General features: G+C 47.7%; 1 protein-coding gene across 5 annotated transcripts in view; it reads left to right on the top strand.

The window, feature by feature from the left end:
* LOC146685787 (AT-rich interactive domain-containing protein 1B-like) overlaps positions 1 to 17554 on the top strand; it is a 157922-nt gene that overhangs the window by 124866 nt on the left and 15502 nt on the right. For 3 of the 5 annotated variants that reach the window (XM_085440531.1, XM_085440530.1, XM_085440529.1), the window contains exons 8-10: positions 6548 to 6869; positions 14403 to 14527; positions 16008 to 16111. In XM_085440531.1, coding sequence (XP_085296657.1) covers positions 6548 to 6869; positions 14403 to 14527; positions 16008 to 16111 — 551 coding nt within the window. Of the gene's footprint in view, positions 1 to 6547; positions 6870 to 7779; positions 7921 to 14402; positions 14528 to 16007; positions 16112 to 17554 lie in introns of all 5 variants that reach the window. The other 2 variants (XM_085440528.1, XM_085440527.1) reach the window with 1 other exon arrangement.

The raw sequence follows: 17554 nt of genomic DNA, 5'->3' as shown, positions 1-17554 counted from the left end.
GTTTCTCCAACATGAAACTCCCAGCCAGCCGGCAAACGTCGACATCTGCTGTTGTAGTTCGTTTTCTGCCTTTGGCGCCACACCAGACCAAACATTATGGTATTTTTTTGGTAAATGTGTGTTTTAATGTGTCACCTTGATAAATGCACCCATCCGCGCGTGTGTTTTTCCAAATTTGCGGCGTCTCCCTCGCATTTGTTAATCTTGATTAATAGCCCTAATGCGTTTGGTATTTGGTCCTCCTTCTCCACCCACTCTTATCTCCTAATGTGACTTTGGCTGCGCTGACAGCCCAGTAAGCAGAGAGGAGAAAGAGAAATGAAGTAAGCAGAGAGCAACAGCGAGGCGGTCTAGCCTGCGAGAAGCTCTGGAGGCAGATGAGCGTGAAATCTCACTTGGACGTCAGGAGAGATGTTCCATCAAAATCAGAAGGAGCTGCTCAGACCTGCACATGTGTGCTTCATGCATGCAGATATAGCAAACGTGCAGGTATCCTGGTGTTTTCTTTATGCAAACTTGCTGGAGAGCCAAAGCCAACACCCTTAATTCACCCTTGTCCTGTAATTCTTCAGCTTCCCCCTAATTTACTCCTTTTGTGGCCGTCTGTGGTTATTTTTACAGGTAAACAGCCGAGTTCAGATTACCACTTACGTGCACTTTCACATCATAATGTTTCATATTACTTATTTTTACTTTGATGTAAACTCGTCTTAAGCTTCATATTGAGTCCAGGACATAGCCAGGGCCCCGGTCCTTAGCAGAGCGAACAGGCCAGACAGCTGCTGGTCATTGTTCTTAATGACAGCTCCATCTGCTTCCCTTCCCTCTCCCGAGCGAACCAGCAAATTAGCCAACACAGAAACTAGCTCCAAGTTCCTGAACTCTGCTCTGCTGTTTCTCTTGGCCTGTCTGTGCTGGGAGAGGTTGTTTCCATGTGTAATGGGTAACAGCATTTTGTCTTTCAGCCATTTCTCACACACACACACTAAAGCAGTTTGTAGCTCAGCTGGTGTCTGTAACTTTAAAGGCTACAAGACTGCTTTTGTTGTCCGCGGGTAAACGACTGTAGCTGGACTCGTGTAATCAGCTACATAAGCTCCATCCTGCACACAGTTAATGTGATACATGAGTCTGCCGGAGGACACGGCCTCTCTGCAAATAGTACTTACATATTTTTCTGCTTTTTCAAGCGATCTTTGATCAGATAACACTAACCAGAGGTTTGCTGTTTGTGACTGTGTGTTAGAGCTGTTGCAGTGAGGCGGTCCAAACATTTAAGCTGCTCCGTGTTTATCGTGGTGCTTTGAAAGGCCGCTATATCCCAAGTTTACCTGATCTCAGCTGATATCAGGCTCTCCTCGAGACTCACATGTCCTCAGCAGCTGTTTCCAAGACCTGCACTTGGACACGGTGCAGAGCAGCATGTTGAGAACAGCACACACACACACACACGGGGGAGGAGGATATTATGCTATTACAGGAAAAAGATTCAGAGACTGTCTCAGCTCTGCTTTCTCTCCCACCCATCGCATAGTTCCCTCCACCACATACCCCCCTCCAGGGGTTAAGCACTCCACTGGTAATGACCGTGCTTCAGACAGGACTTTTAAGCCTTGGTGCCTTGCCGGAGCCACAGAGTAATTCAGCCAAAAAAAAAAAGAAGAAGAAGAAAGAAAAAAGCCATGACTCAAGCCAATGCCTAAGGGAGCGAGTGGATGTTTTTGGAGGAAATTGACAGTATGTGGAGCTCAGCAGCCCCAAGGCGCACCCCAGCCCGGCTCAGGCTCAGAAACCCTGCCGGGGAAGGTGCTGAGGTGGCTGGTAGAAGATGTGGGGGCCTCAGGCAAGAGGGGATGCTGCAAAAAAAAGAAATATATATATCCATCCCACCAAGCTGTACATGAAAGCTGCAGTGTAACAGTGAGCTGTGTGAAGCAAGGAAGGAATCTGTTTTTTGTGTCTGTATTGACCCGTCTGATGTCAAACATTGGAAGTGCTAAAGCTGATTAAACAGCTTTAAACAGACTTACAGTTATTTTATTAAGTAAAGCAGTTTCATAACGATTCGAGGAGGAAACAGAGACATCCTTGCTTCCTAAAGTATGATTACCGGCTTGATTATACTTGACACACTCCCCGACTAAGCCCTACTCTCCCAGCTCACTCCCACCACATTCACAGAAAGGAAAAGAGGAAAAATGCTATTGAATTTTTGTATTTGTGTTCAGCCACATGTGCACAGCCTGCCCACGCTCCCGTCCTTGGCAGCTCAAGCATGTAGCCATGTAATCTGCATTCCACTCCTCACTGATGGAGTTCACAGGTCCAGAGGGTGCACCATCACACCTCGCTCCGCCGCAGACGGCAGAGCGACCGCCTCGGCCGTTAGCGTCGGCGGGTCCGGCCTGCTGAGGAAGCAGTCGACGGTAATCTGCTCGGTCACGCTCCAGCTCTCCTGCGGGACTGCGGGGATTAAACCCGGCGCAGGATATAGCGTCCAACAAATGCGTGACCGTGCCGGGAATTTCCATGTAATTGTGAACGAAGCACCACGAGCGCTTCTCCTCCCCTCTATCGCGCTATAAATACCACCAAGACTCCCCAAAGGCACAAGTGCTGAGAAGCAGGCGAGAAACCAAGACTGAGCTACAAGGACACGAGAAGGTGCAAATAAGAAATGGCATCCTCCTCGTCCTCCTTGTCCTCCTTTTAGTTTCCAGAGCAGCAGGAGTAACAGTCAGAGTAGGCAGAGCCACGTCTGTGAATGCATTTTAATGCTAACATCGTATGCATGTGCATAATGAAAGCTAGCACTGCACATTTTGAACCTGGTTTCTCGTGCATAAAACCAGAGTCAGAAAAGATGCACATTTTTATATGAATTTCCTGACAGGATGTGCTTTTTTCTGGAAGCATTTGGAAGTTAACATTAAGTTGTACTTTTTTTCTCTTTTCCCCCTGAAGCGTTTTAAATATATCAGCACAGAGTCATTATTGCTTCTCTTTTTTCTAAATTGGACAAAATTTTACCTCAGCAATAATCCATCTTCCCCTTTTAATGTAATCTTACAGCACTTCCAAAGTCATTGAAAGCCCGAATGTCTCTTATGAAAACACCTACTATAGGATTTTGAGGTTGAGCTCTCAGTCATTTTAAAAAGTGGGTTAGCGTGCTATCTGTCCTTGAAGAAGCATTCTGGCTCGGCACCAATCCTTCAGGAAGTGAATCATTCTTGTCAGGACAGAGCAAGGCTCTCATAGGAAAGCTTTACATTAACCCCATCCCGCAGTTACTCTGTCTTTCTGCTGTCAGCCGAGGCGACTGAGCCCACATCACTTTGAATGGTAGTACATCAAAACTGATAAGTTCCCTCAGTGCGGCGTGCCGACTTAATGACACAGTTTTTCAAAACAGATTTAGCTTAGCACCTCGCAAAAAGAAGAAATACTAAGACAGCGAGTGAACACGCTGAGATGGAAAATTCCAGACGCTTCCTCGTTTTTAGGACTTCAGGCAGAAGAATTCAGAGTCCAGATGCTATAAACGAACCCCTGGAATAGATGGCCATGACGTGGGTCCCATCAGCCGTCCAGAGAGGGCTGAGAGAGGTTGCTGACCGGGGCCTTGTTCATCCAGCTGAGCAGTCGGGCTGCAGGGCACCGCTCCCAGGATTTTCCACAGCGTCTCCGCTTCATTATGAGTGGAAGAAACATGGAAATGCGTGTTTCAGTGCTCGCAAGGTCTCCAAAGTATTACACATGCATTCACACAATCAAGCAGATGCACGCACGCACACACACACACAGAGCGCACCATACATATCCTCCTGTGTTCGTTAGCAGGCATCCTTTCTTCCTGAACGCTTCCCTATTATAGCCCCAAAACCCTTGACAGGTGTCAGCTGTACTCAGCTCACCGACTCACCAGAGCCTCCCCACAAATAATCCGCTTTTTCTTTTCCCATCTCCCACAGTAGATTTCATCACAATTTCTGGACAAATTCAGGCGGAGTTGCTGACTTTTATGGGAAAGACTTTTATTTTGATTCAGTATAAATCCTATCTCAGGAGTTGGCGGGTGGGAGCGTTTCCCCCTCCCTCGCAGTCTGTCTGTCTTCCTCTCTTTCCGCCCCCTCGTGCTCCCTCCATCTCTGTTGGACAAGTGGTCTTATGTCGTGTGGAAAGTGTCTTTGCCGAAGCAGCTCGAGGACACTGTGAAGCCATTACCATATTCAGTATCGCTCTTCCCCCCCCCCGTGGAACATTGTCATCTAACTTTCCCTCGTTTGAGCGCACAGAAAAGCCTTCAGGTTTTAAAGAGACTTGATCCCCTTTTCCAGACATATTCTCAGGGGATTACGCAGTGAGGCCCAACTAAAGCACCCTTAATCAAATCAAAATAAATAGCCCCCTTCACAATGGAAGATGCCACTTTTCTATTTTGCGGGGGATTTGTCCCCTGTGGAAAAATCTCAGTGCCCAAATAGGGAATACGCTGTTATGCGCGCTGCGTGCCGTGGGTGTGGACGGCTCTCACATGTATAGGTGCCTGCTGCTGTGTCTGCTGCATGCGCGTGTTGTCTTTCAGCTGTTATTGAGGCTGGAGTCGAGCGAGGCTTTTAAAGCCAAAATGGAGGGGTTTAAGTGTGCCTTAGGAAAGCTCCTGGCATCGTGGCTGCGTGGCACTCCAGGGCAGCAAGAAAGCATTTACTGCAGATTAGAGCTCCTCTCAAGTGTTTCACAAAGTCAGCCTTAAGCTCGCCAATTGTTCCCAGGGCCACACAACTCACCGGGCCACACCTCAGAGAGGGTCTCCTCGCATACACAGGTTGGCGGCGGCCGTGAATCACGGTGTAATCCCGCTCTTTACGCTCCGCGGCTGTCGCGGCATTATTTTCTTGATGGATGAAATTGCTGTATGTGTCACTGTGGTAGGTATATGAGTACCAGCTGACAAGCACACCCCATTTGTCTCAAATGAGGTGATTGATAAGACCCATCTGCAGCTCCAGTTTGTCATCATCATCATCATCATCAACTTTATTTATAAAGCACTTTAAAACAACCACAGCTGACACAAAGTGCTGTACACTGGAACTGTAAAATAAAATTACATGAGATATAAATAAAAAACAAATAAAAAAAGAGTGAAATCATTAATTAAATAACTACTTCAATTAAAAGAGAAACTAAGTCTCACTGAGGTTAAAAGCCAAGGAATAAAAGTGGGTTTTAAGATGTGATTTAAAAGTGGACAGTGAAGGGGCCTCTCTGACGTGCATGGGCAAATTATTCCATAATTTTGGAGCCACAATAGAGAAGGCCCCGCCCCCTCTGAGCTTCCTCCTGGATCTCGGTACCTCCAGGAGCAGCTGGTCAGCTGACCTGAGAGACCGACAGGGTATGTGGGGATGAAGAAGCTCAGAGACGTAAGGCGGGGCAAGACTGTGAAGGCATTTAAAAACAAACATAAGAATTTTAAAATGAACTCTAAAAGACACAGGCAGCCAGTGCAGAGAGGCTAGCAAGGGGGTTATATGCTCTCTTTTTCGAGTTCCTGTTAGGAGTCGTGCAGCCGCATTTTGAACCAGCTGCAGACATGAGAGCAACGACTGACTGACCCCCACATAAAGTGAGTTACGGTAGTCCAGGCGGGAAGAAATAAAAGCATGGATCACTGTTTCAAGGTGCTGCCTCGAAAGAAAAGATTTTACTCTTGCCAGTCGCCTTAAATGATAAAAACAGGACTTTTAGTGACAAATAAATTTGGCAGTCATCGGCATAACAATGAAATGAGATCCCATGCCTTCTAAGGATAGAACCCAGAGGCAGTAGATACAGTGAAAAGAGCAGTGGCCCTAAAATTGAGCCCTGTGGGACGCCGCATGACAGAGGAACAGAAGACGATTCGTAACCGAGAAGGCTGACAGAGAAAGTTCTATCTGATAAATAAGACCTAAACCAATTAAGTGCAGTGCCACCAATACCCACTACATCATGTAATCGAGAAATTTGAATATTGTGGTCTACGGTCTCAAAGGCAGCAGTTAGGTCAAGCAAGACAAGAACAACATGGTTACCAGAATCACATGCCAGAAGGATGTCATTAAAAACCCTTAATAATGCAGATTCTGTGCTGTGAAGGGTTTTAAAACCTGATTGAAAAACCTCAAAGATTCCATTTTCATCTAGAAAATCTTTCAGTTGACTAAAAACGATTTTCTCTAAAACCTTGGAGACTAAAGGCAGATTGGAAATAGGCCTATAGTTCGCTAAAACTGTGTGATCAAGGCCAGGTTTCTTAAGCAGTGGCTGTACTACTGCATGTCTGAAATTTGCAGGAACCATACCAGAAGACAGACTGCTGTTAATAATGTCACTGAAGCTATTTTGTGCCGTTCTCATAGCCAAATCGTGGAATTTAGGAGGACGTCTGAAACGACAGCGAGCCATGTTTTACGTTTCAGGGACACCGTCTGTGTAGCTTCTGATTTTCTGTGATCTTAATGAGCTTTTGTTGGCTGATTCACATGTCGTCTTCTTCCAGGCAACTACCCACGGCCCTCCAACTACAGCGGCACAGCCAGCACTGGCTACAGTGGCCCCGGCCCTGGCATAACCAACAGCCTGGGCATGAACGCTACCAGCCCCATGCACGGTCAGGGGCCCGGCCAGCCCATGCCCGGAGGACGCGGCCACGGCCCAGGCAGCCAGAACAGGGTGTACCCGGCCATCGGTCCCACTTCTCCCAGCGTACCCCAGCCAGCTGGGCCCGGGATGGGTCCCCCTTCTTTGGGTAGCTCTAACCGCAAGATCCAGGAGGCAGCAGCGGCTGCCGTGCCAGGATCTGCCAACTCAGTGCACAACAGGTAAGAGCGCGGCAAGGGCTCCGGCTGCAAACTCAGCACATTAGTTGTGCATATGCTGCATGTGAGTTAGTGAATGTGCATGCGAGCTAACGTATCCCAGCTGTAGCTGTAAGTGGTCTTGATGGTGAAAAATGTATTTTAGTGCGAATTGTGCCGTATGGTTACTGTACGCTACAATTCTGGGCCGTCGAGCTTCTCTGCCGTGCGTTAGCGTCTAACGAGAGGCATCGATCTGCCGGTCATCTGTGTGCTGAAAAGCCCCGCAGAGGCTTTCTGAGCCAAACACTTTCTTTTTCTCTGAGACTCTTTTCAGACGTGCAGGCAAGAGTTGTTCTCAGGGGTTCCGCTCTTCTATGAGCCACTTGTGCAACTGTCCCTATTTTCACACATCTCATAAAGTACCTGACATTTTGATATCTGGCTCTGTGCACCGAGTGCCATTTCCTTGCAAAAAGAGATATATTGGCACGAGAGCAGGCAGCGCGGTCTCGACGCAGCACCGTCGAAACATAAGAGAAGAAAAATGCAAACTGACTGTAAAAACACCAGAGACCGCAGTGACACCGAGCACCTTAACGCACATGCACAGCTCTTTGAAGCTCTAACAGCGTGTGAGTTCAGGGTATTATTTTCCATCAGGGCGGGAGCTCTGACTGTACGAGCGCTCGCAGTGTTGGAGGCAGAGGGGTTGTTGTGGGATTGTGTGGGCAGTAAACTTTCGCTGAACCCTGCCGGGGGAACTTGTGAAAACATCGCAGTCTTCTGAGAGGAAAGATGGCTTTCTGCATTCGCGCCATTCTGGGTGCGCTTTTCCTAACAAATGCATCATGGGAGCAGCCTCGGCGGCGCTCAGATTAGCGTTTGCCAGTGTTCATCGTGTGGGTTTCTCTTTTCTGTCGGCGGTCTGCAGGACGCCTCTGTGCGCGAGGCCCCCGGCCCAGACGCAGCCCACCTCCACCCGCTGGCCCACACCCCACCATTCCTCCACCTGTCCACCGCCTTCACCCCCACCCCGACCTCATCCTCCATGCATCCATTCGCATCAACATAGGTAGGTCCACGTCCATCACCACACTTGTGTGTGTGCGTGCCTTAAAATCAGTTTGTGTGTGGAAGTCGGTGTGTCATGTGACCGAGCCGCGCTAAAACGACCATGGTGGCTTTTCTCGGCGCTGCGTCTGACAGCAAAACAAGAAGAGTCATCATCATTACCATTGTAATTGCTATCATCACCTTCATCATCATCATCACTGTAGTCATCACAGGCTTCTCTTAGTCACTCTAATGGCAACAACAAGTGAGCGCCCCAGTATCTCACACACACACACACACACACACACACACACACACACACTGAGATACTCAGGGCTGCGTGCACTGTAACAGCATCGTGGGGGGAAAGGCAGGGGAGGGGAGGAGTCTGACAGGGGGGTGATTAATTGCGTGCATCCGGGAGGCCCAATGCTGTCCACACACACACACACACACACACACACACACACACACACACACACACACACACACTCACTCACTTGCAGCAATGCAAATGCTACTCGAGCCGTTAAGAGATGGCTGAGTTGTCAATAAGAAGTGGCACGACATGATCCCCACTGCTGGGACCAATCAGACGGCCTGTCAGTCTCCCCTCAGACAGCAGCGAGGTGTCGCTGGCTGCGGTGGGCCTCTCTCGCTCTCTCGCAGCGTGTTTACAAATCTGCCTGTAAAGTCTGTTCACGTCTTCATCTGTGTCTCAACCTATTTTGATTTATTGTCAGCTGTGCGAGTATCCGCGGGCTCCTTCGTTTGCCGTTTCATCTCCATCTCCAGCATTAAGCCATCTTTAATGTGTGTTTTTCCTTCTTTCGCTGCACTGCAAAGATCACACTGGAAGCAAAGAGTCCGGTGCAGTGACAGCCGTCTCCTTTTGATTCTGCTCTTTGAAACGTGTGCCGGCTCGCCAGTCGTTAGCGTTTATTTAAACCGCAGCATCACTTCCACGGCGCTGGAGAAAATAATGGAGCAGACGCCGGATGCTTAGAACAACAAAAGACTTTTATGAACTAGCTAGTGTTAAAAAAGAGAAATGTGCCAACAAATGAAACTATTGGTTTCCAAAGCAGATCGGTGTTCACAAATGTGAATAATCTGCCGCCTTCTTTATTTAGAATACCGAGTTGTTCGGATAAAAACGTAAATTAGTCTCCTCTGCTGGCAGAAGTGTGTTTTTGACTTATTTCAGACTAAAATGTGCCAGAATGTTTTGTCGTGATGGACATTTTTGCAGAGCGCCTGGCGCCTGTCTCACCTTCGCTGTTGTTCTCATCTGCTGTCGATCATTCCGATCCTTTCATCCCTCTTCGTCTGCTCCTCTTCCCTCTCCTCCCACCTGTTTCGCTCTTTTTTACCAACTGTATCGCCCTCTTTGTCTCCGTGCAGCTCTGTTCTCCTACCCAGACTGTTTTATCTCGCTCAGTCTTTCTTCCTCCCAATTTGCTTTTTCTTCTCCGCTGTCTCCAGCACAGCCTTGTTATGTTTTTCTTCCTCAGATCCCACTTTAGAACATCTGAGGGAGAACAGGAGAAAATTGGCCTCCGAAAAACCTGCAGTTAAAGGCTCCAGCACCCTGTTTGCGCTCCAGAGCTCAGTGCAACATTGTGAAACATTGTCAAACCCGGTTCTTCTCTGTCTGAGAAACAAGTTGTTAGTCGTACCGCGTGTCTAGTTTTGCTCTTTGATGCATTAACCGGGACTGCCACAGTCACCCGCTTCCAACCTTCCAAATCAGGGGCTAGTCGAGCAGTGAGATCACTGACTGGTCTCTGCTTCCTTTCCTCTTTTCCTTTAACACATGCCTTCACTACATCTCCACTAATGATCCTCCACATTTCTGCCTCTCATGCCTCATCTTCGTCCTCTGCTGGCTCACGCACTCTGGCTTCATTACACCAACCAACAGAATTTTGAAGAGAGGGCCGCGTGCAGCTGCAGGTTGGAGCTGCGTTTAAATCTTTGCAAAGTGTACAATAGGGAGCGTTTCCCCCCCCCCCCCCCCCCCCCCCCCCGAGCCTTCCACGAATCAGAAACAAATGTTGCACTTTTGTGGGTCTGAGTCAGAGTCGAGGGATGTTCCTGTTGAACCTCATAATAAAGTTTGGTGACGATGCAGTTCAGTGGGTCTCATGGAGAACGCTGAGGTGAAAAGTTTACGTTCAAATAAGGCGAGTGAGGTCGGAGTGTGTTTGGAAAAATGCACCAGTACACTTTTTTTTGGGGGGGGGGGGAGATTGATGTTAGGGATTTTTCGTTTTTGGAAAAGAGGCAAACACAAAGTATTAAAAGGTATAAGCTTTTCTTGGCAGCAGCTTCTGAGGACAGAATTGGGTTTTCAAATGACTTTCCAACGCTGCTGGCGACACTCTACAAAAAGTTCCCGGAGCTATAGGAACGGCGAACTGTCGGAAAAATAAGCACTTAGCAGAAGAAGAGCAAAGCTCGGGAAAAAAAAGGAGCCGTAAATAAAAAGGAAATTGAAGGGAGAAAAATGTTGGAAGAGGGAAGAAGAGAAGAGAGGAGAGTGCTCCCAGGCAAATCCTCGCCAAATAATTCATTTCTGACCTCCTTAGTAAGTAAATTTGCTAAATAAATAAGAGCAGCGCTTGAATGTCAAGAACGGGGGATGCTGCCTGTGGCGCTTTGTCGCTCGCAGTCTTGGCAGCGCTGCGGAGCGCTCTGCTTTCATTAGATGGGTAAAATAAATGGCTTCTCCTCCATCCATCCATCCTGAGCCGTTTGATGTTTGGGAAGGAGGGGCGGGAGAAGGGAAGAGTAGCTTTTTTTCTGGATTTAATATGTTAAAAGCTGTCCTTTTATTTTTTGTTGGGGGTTTATTCTGGTTTACCCTGTGTGTGTGTGTGTGTGTGTGTGTGTGTGTGTGTGTGTGTGTGTGTGTGTGTGTGTGTGTGTGTGTGTGTGTGTGTGTGTGTGTGTGTGAGAGAGAGGGGGAGTTGAGTCAGGAGTTTGGAGGAGCAATGAGCCCAAGCTGCCCTGACAACAGATTGGGTCCATATATAATTCATAGCCTCCAGTCGATCCACTCCATCCTTCCATCCAGCAGCCTCTCCGGCTCTTTCTTTCGCCTCCTTCTGCACACACACACGCAGCGAGCTCAGGGATCGATGGAGAGGGCCGCTCAGTCGTCACACGGTCCTGCAGTCCGGCCGCCACCGCCGCTGTCTTGTCCGGTTAGCCGAGCCGAGACGGCGTCAGCGCGGCCTGTCACTGCAAATGAAGGACAAAGGCGCCGCCACTTCTAGAGAGACACCGTCAGCTGGTTGGCTGGCACCTCGTAACCATGGCATCCCCTTGGCAACGGCACCCACCCGAACACAAGGACACGCTCAAACACACTTCGGCACACACACTCACCCATGGTGTGAAAGTGGCCTTCTCCGATGCCCTTCACACATGTAGACTGAATAGACGAGAGCTCTCTCTGCGCGCGTGTTTGTGTGTGTGTGTGTGTGTGTGTGTAATTAGGGAATAAACGGGGGGTTAGTGAAGGACAGTGATGGTAGAGCATCAATCCGGTCGTTAAGTGATACTTCCGGGCCTAAAGTAGCCTGCGTTTAATATGGCTTTTGTGTTGTTAACATGTTTAATGTTTTGTATTTTCTTCTATTTTATCTCAAAAAGCTCCTAAAACAGTCAGTGATCACTGTTGACCTCCCTCGGCTTTTATTACCACTAATCATTTATTTAAGCTCAGTTTTTAAAACCTTAGGATGTAACTACAGCCCAGCCCATGCAGCAGTATATGAATGACTAACCTCGTATTGTGGATGGATTATCTCAGTTGTTCTCCTGGCTGAAGTTTGGTCCTTTTACAGCATCCTGCCATGCGATTACATTTGTTCCTGACCACCGAGAACACTCACGTTAACTTTTATCAAGTGGAAAAAAAGTTAGCTTGTTTATATTATGCTAACATAGCTGTGTCGCTAGCGGTCACGTAGCACATCATTATATACCAGCTAGCCAAACTTCAGTAACCCTACAAACGTCACTGCTGTTTAGTTTTCTGTCTTCATTTATGCTGGAAGTGATAGCAGAGCTGTACGTTTTAATTTGTTTCCAAAACCCCGCAGTCAGGACATGCTATATTGTATTTAGATAGAAGCTAGCGAGCTAACTCCCTGCTAACTTCTAACTCCGTTAAATGTCATAAATTCCGTTTTCATGGATGCCTGGATGTTAAACTCAATTGTTACACCTGGTAGAGCAGAACGCTGATCATTTTATTAAAGATGAAAGACTTTAGACAGTTTTTCAACTCTCAGTAATGCCATAGTGACCGTTTGATATATGGACCTGCAGCAGAGTTTAGGCCCAGACACGGCTAGTGACGTCAGACTTAACCAGATAGGATTCTTGCCGCTCTTAAAGTGACAGGAGTCATTCTTTTTAAAATCTGGAGACCCAAACAAAAGCTTGAGTGAAAAATCTGCATTTTCATGTGTTTCCCTTTTAGCACGAGAACGCTCCAACTTAGCCAGCACTCGTCGAGTAAACTCATACTTTCCCTTCACTGTTTCACTACTTTTTTCCTCAGGCCACTCCTCGACAACAAACTGCGAGTGCAGTGGACTGATGGTGCTAGGATGGATGTTTCCGTGTGTGCGTTCCCTCAGTTTAGTCTCATGGAACAGCGATTACCTCCAGCTCTGGGGCCCTGAGCTGAAAATACGCCCCCCATCGGTCCACCGGGGACACACACACACACACACACACACACACACACACACACACACACACTCTGGCTTCTTCTTCCCTAATTTCCTCCTGCCTCCTTTCTTCTCTCCTTCCTCTCCATCCCTCCTTTCTTCCCCCTCTCGCTCTCTCTGCGGCAACAGGATGCTTTTTTTTCACCCGGCACAAAGGTGCCCAAGAGCAAGATAAATGCGCCGTGCTTGCCCCCACCCCCCAACCCCCGATGGCGGCACATGCATATATTAAGTGTGATTAAACGCTGTGCGGTGCCTCCATCAAGTGCTTTCTAATGGGCTTTTTTATGACATGAATTAGTCATAATGGGAGAGCGCCACAGTCGAAAACCACCAACCACTGTTGTTGTTGTTGTAGTTGATTTGGATTTTTCACCGTTCACACGAGATAGCTTAAGTTCTGGTGAGGGGCGTTTTTACAGTATGTGGATAAATGAGCTTCGGAGGCTTTTGGCGCGTTTAAACTCATTTCTCGTCGCCTGCTCTGCTTTGTGGGAGTTTGCATGCAGAATACATTTTTGCTTGCTTGAGAAGGTGCAGCAATCAAAAGGTACATTTATTTCTGTGACTTGACTCACGCGGAGCTTTTTAGGGAACACGTAGGCAGCGAACGAAGGAGTCTATGCCCCCGCCGCCGCCCCACCCCATTATAGGGAAATGGGGCCAGATAAGCGTGGATTTGGTGTGCTTGTTTCTTTGCCACGGAGCTCCCCTGTGCACCTCAGCCCCCATAGAGGGATTACATATGTATCATCAGCCGTGCTCTATGACTAATTACATCTGTGAGATGAGATTATGGGGAGGTTTACCAAGCCAATCCCTCCTCTCAGGCAATGTGTATCGGTTCCAACACGAGGTATTACATTATGTGTCTGTGTGGAAGAGAGAACGATGCCAGTTAAGGGGGATTGAGTGACAGAAATCCGCACAAACATTTTTCCTTCTTTACGTTTTCCGGCCTTTTACGTGTGGCTTCCTTCCTTCCTTTCCTCCTCTGCTCACCTCTCTTCCTCCCGCAACTCTTCCTCCCGTGTTTGAGGCCTCTCCTCACCTCACGTCCCTTTTCTCCCTCTTCATACAGTTGTCCGGGAGATAATCTCGAGTCAGCAGGAGATAGAGCAAATTGTTCCAAACACGGTGTTCCCTTTCAGCCTCTGTGTCACCGGCCTGGCATGCAATGATAGACGCCGCCTTCAATCAAACGCACATGGATGGCTGGTGTTCAGCAGGTTGCAGATAAGCCCCTCTGATGTCACTCGCGACACCATGTGATGAGCGCCCGAGAGAGACGGGGGAGGCTGAGCGGCATTGATTTTTGCTGTCACTATGGCAACAAATAACATGATCCTCTCCAAAAGCACACCTTAATTAGTTAAATTATGACTTGTGTGATGGAGAGGAAGGAAGAGAGAGAGGGAGGGAGGCTGTGGAGGAGACGGAGGATAGGAGAGCTTTTCCTTTTCTGATGTTCGGTGCTCATCTTCAATCTTTTGGAAGAGCTGTGTGTTTGATCAGGGATCTGTTGCGCTCTTTGCTTTTTATCGTGACTCTCAGATATACATGCAGCTCAGTTTTCACTGCAACAATAAAGCAGCGCAGCAGTGACAGGCTGCCAAATATCATCCCTGTATGATTATGTGACTTCTGTTCCTCTGCAGCTTTCACTGTTACTCGCTTATTTCTCCACATCGTGAATCCAGCTGGAGTCATCCCGACTAAATCTCCCAATGTCGTTTTTTTCTTTCTATTGTAGGCAGAGCAACTATCAAGGCCCCGGCATGAGCCAAGCCAGCGCTGTCCCCTACAGTCAGGTGGCGGGCAGCAACGCCGCAGCCACAGGCAACGCACAAGGTCCGGGCTACAACATGCCTCCTTCAGGTATTTCACTAATGCCAGCGTGCTGTAGAGGTAAAAGCTCGTAAACACAGGCCCACAAACATTGCCATCCCCTGCAGGACATTCTCTTCAACGTCTTCTTCAGGACAGAACGCAGCTGAGCTGCAGTTTTAAATCTTTGCACTATTTGCATGCAGTTGTGTTTCTGCAGCATGAAACCTTGAAATCCCCACATGGCTCTCGTAACGCTTCCCGGGCTTCTGTGCTTTGCTGTTTTGGCCCAAAACATGTAAAATGAGCCTTTTGTATCCACACGTGTACCCCCGCCTACAGGCCGCCTTCAACACATATCCAAGGGTTGGGATCGCTCCTTCTTCCCTCCTAGCTTTACTTTAGCTTAAATTAAGTTGATACTTAGATGAAGTTACAGCTGATCTAATCTGGCTCGTCTTGAATCAGCAGAAAACATGTTGATACAATAATGTCGAACCTTTACGGCAGCATCGAAGTGACGTTTCTATCAGTGCACCTACTCAGAGACACAGCGTAGGTCACATGACAGAGTCAAAGACTAAAGAGTTTCGTTATGACGCTCTTCTGAAGAGCTGGCCCTTCGGCGAGGAGAGCGTAACGCGGTGCCTCGGTTTTTCTTTCCTGCCCGGCTGCATTGCTGCTAAACACACATCAGAGATTTTCCAAAATGAAGCTCTTATTTAAAGCCATACATCAGAACGCATGACAAATTAGAGCGCCAAGGTTCCTCAAAGCTCATCTGGTTTGCCCCTGGGCACGTAAAAAGCCTTCGGTTTGCCCGCCGCGGCACAGCGTACACCGGAGGAAATACAGAGGGGAGCCTTGCACCCAAGGACCTCTCCTTTCTGCTAATAAGAAATATGCAGCTCGCACTTTGAAAAGTAGTCTTAAGGATCTCAACTCTTCTTCACTTATAAACCTAATGAAGGCACACAAACATCTTAGAAAACAGAAACACGTCTTGTCAGCCAACATCTCGTCAACGCTAACCTTTACATTCTCTCCGCACTTTGAATATGTGAGAACATGAATAACTTCTTCCAAGTTGACACCGGCTTGCTTTTAGTGGATTCTTATCTTATTCTCTCTCTACGTCTTCCTTAAGAAACAGTCTTTTTATACGGCTGTCTTCCATTCAGGATAAATGGGCGGACAGGCTTTAGGGAGGCCTTGAGAGCACAAAAGCAAAGAAGCTCAGCAGCCGAAAGACATTAAAGCATTTTCCATTGTCTGACTGTGCCTGTGACATTATACAGACCATTGTGCAGCAGCTTTCAGTCCACACGGTGAAGGCACCATTCATTTAAGGAGTTAAACCCAATTGAATGTAGCAGAATACACAAACATGCCTGAAATCTCTCTTTACTCTTTATTCTGCTCCGTCGTGGAAAAACTTTAAAAAAAAATGTGCAAATTCAGAGCATATTTTATGTTTGTGAGAAGTTTGGTGCAACTACTTCGAGTCAGCGTTTGCTCGTTGCTGTTGAAGGATCCACGGGAATGTCAGGAGACGGGATAATGAGCCCAGATGCCAAACCGAAAACGGAGGTGAAAGATGACGGTGGCCCCGCCAACGAGCCCCACAAACCAAAGGTAACTCCTTGACAGTCTTCCCCATTCTCCCACTTCCTCTCCCCTCTCTTTCGTTTGTAAATGTTCTTTCTAATCTTCCTCCGCTAACGAAGCAGACCAGTCCCGATCAGCGGATGCTGCCTCAGCGCAGAGGGCCGTCTCGCTGTTGTTTTCTCACCATATTTAATGATTTGTTTAACATTTACCATTCCTAATGTTTTCCTCGCTTTGTTTTTGCCCTCAGCACTCTCTTCTTGCTGATGTTTTGGCAGCCAAAGCTGCACAGACAGAGGGGGCTTGGCATCTGCAGCACACACATGTACATACACGCAAGCAAACACAGCGCCGACACACACAACATGCACGCAAAGATGGAAAACACGCACTCTAACTAGCCTTCTCCGTCTGTGTCACACACCCACTGCTGACTTCTCATTTTGCCCGACAATAGCGGCTCAGCAACAGCAGAACTCTGCTCTTTGCTCTTTTCTACCCCCTCCTCTTGTTTTTCCTTAACAACAACAACACACACTGCCTCCATCACATCCACTACACATCTTTCCCCTCAAAAATCTGTCTTTTCTTTTGCTGATTATGGTAGTAGGTCTTCTGAATTATTTAAGGCAGTCAGAGCAGCCAGAAAGACCCCCGGTGCTCCCGAAAGAGATGATCTGTCTGCCAAGAGAGGGAAGAGGAGGGAGAACGATAAGGTTTTGCTGACATGAGCGTTCTGCACACAGTCCAGAAGCACTTGTCAAGCTGTTGTTCCCTCTTTTACACACTCTCCCTCTCACACACACAGACACACATTTAAACTGGGGAGACTAAATGCATGTTAAATTCATTATAGAGTCTTTTACATACAGACGTCTTACACATGCATGAAGCCTTGCTGTTCCTCTGCCACACACTGCACAGACTTATGGTTTCAGTAAAGCAGAAGAGGTCCAGCTTGGGTGTGTGAGGTTTTGCAGGCTGGCCCCGTGTAAACTGTTTGATTGCAGCTCGGCTCTCGGAATGAGAAGAATTCCTTTCAGCTCGTTTTTGTGAAATATTTCCGTTTCTGTGGTCCTGCTGTAACCTCAGTCCTGTTTTTGGAATTCCAGAGGAACTATTCTTGGAAATTCCTATAATATTTTTCATTAAAAACAACCAATCCCTAATGCCGCTGGAAGCTCGGGGTGTCTTTAAACAGCGCGCTGTCACAGACTAGCGCTGATATTTCGTTATTCGTCAGGATCAGTTTGGCCGATCTGGCTTCAGGATATGAAACAAACTCGGGGGGATGCAGACTGGTTGCATCTGTGGTATCCTGTTACAGCACCACGCTCTGATTCATCCGGTGAGATCGACCTGTTCTTTCACAGATGTTTGTAAAGGCTGAATGGCTCTGTGCTTGATTGATGTCTGCAAACAGCTGAATTCAAAGATGGGGAGGTCTGACCCAATGCTTTTGTCCGAGTA

This window comes from Copadichromis virginalis, linkage group LG19 (assembly GCF_057382275.1).
Source record: "Copadichromis virginalis isolate Kocher_CV1m ecotype Utaka linkage group LG19, C_Virginalis_male_GT1.1, whole genome shotgun sequence".
NCBI lineage: Eukaryota > Metazoa > Chordata > Actinopteri > Cichliformes > Cichlidae > Copadichromis > Copadichromis virginalis.
The sequence above is the reverse complement of the archived record's forward strand: the minus strand, read 5'-3'. Positions and strand labels throughout refer to the sequence as shown.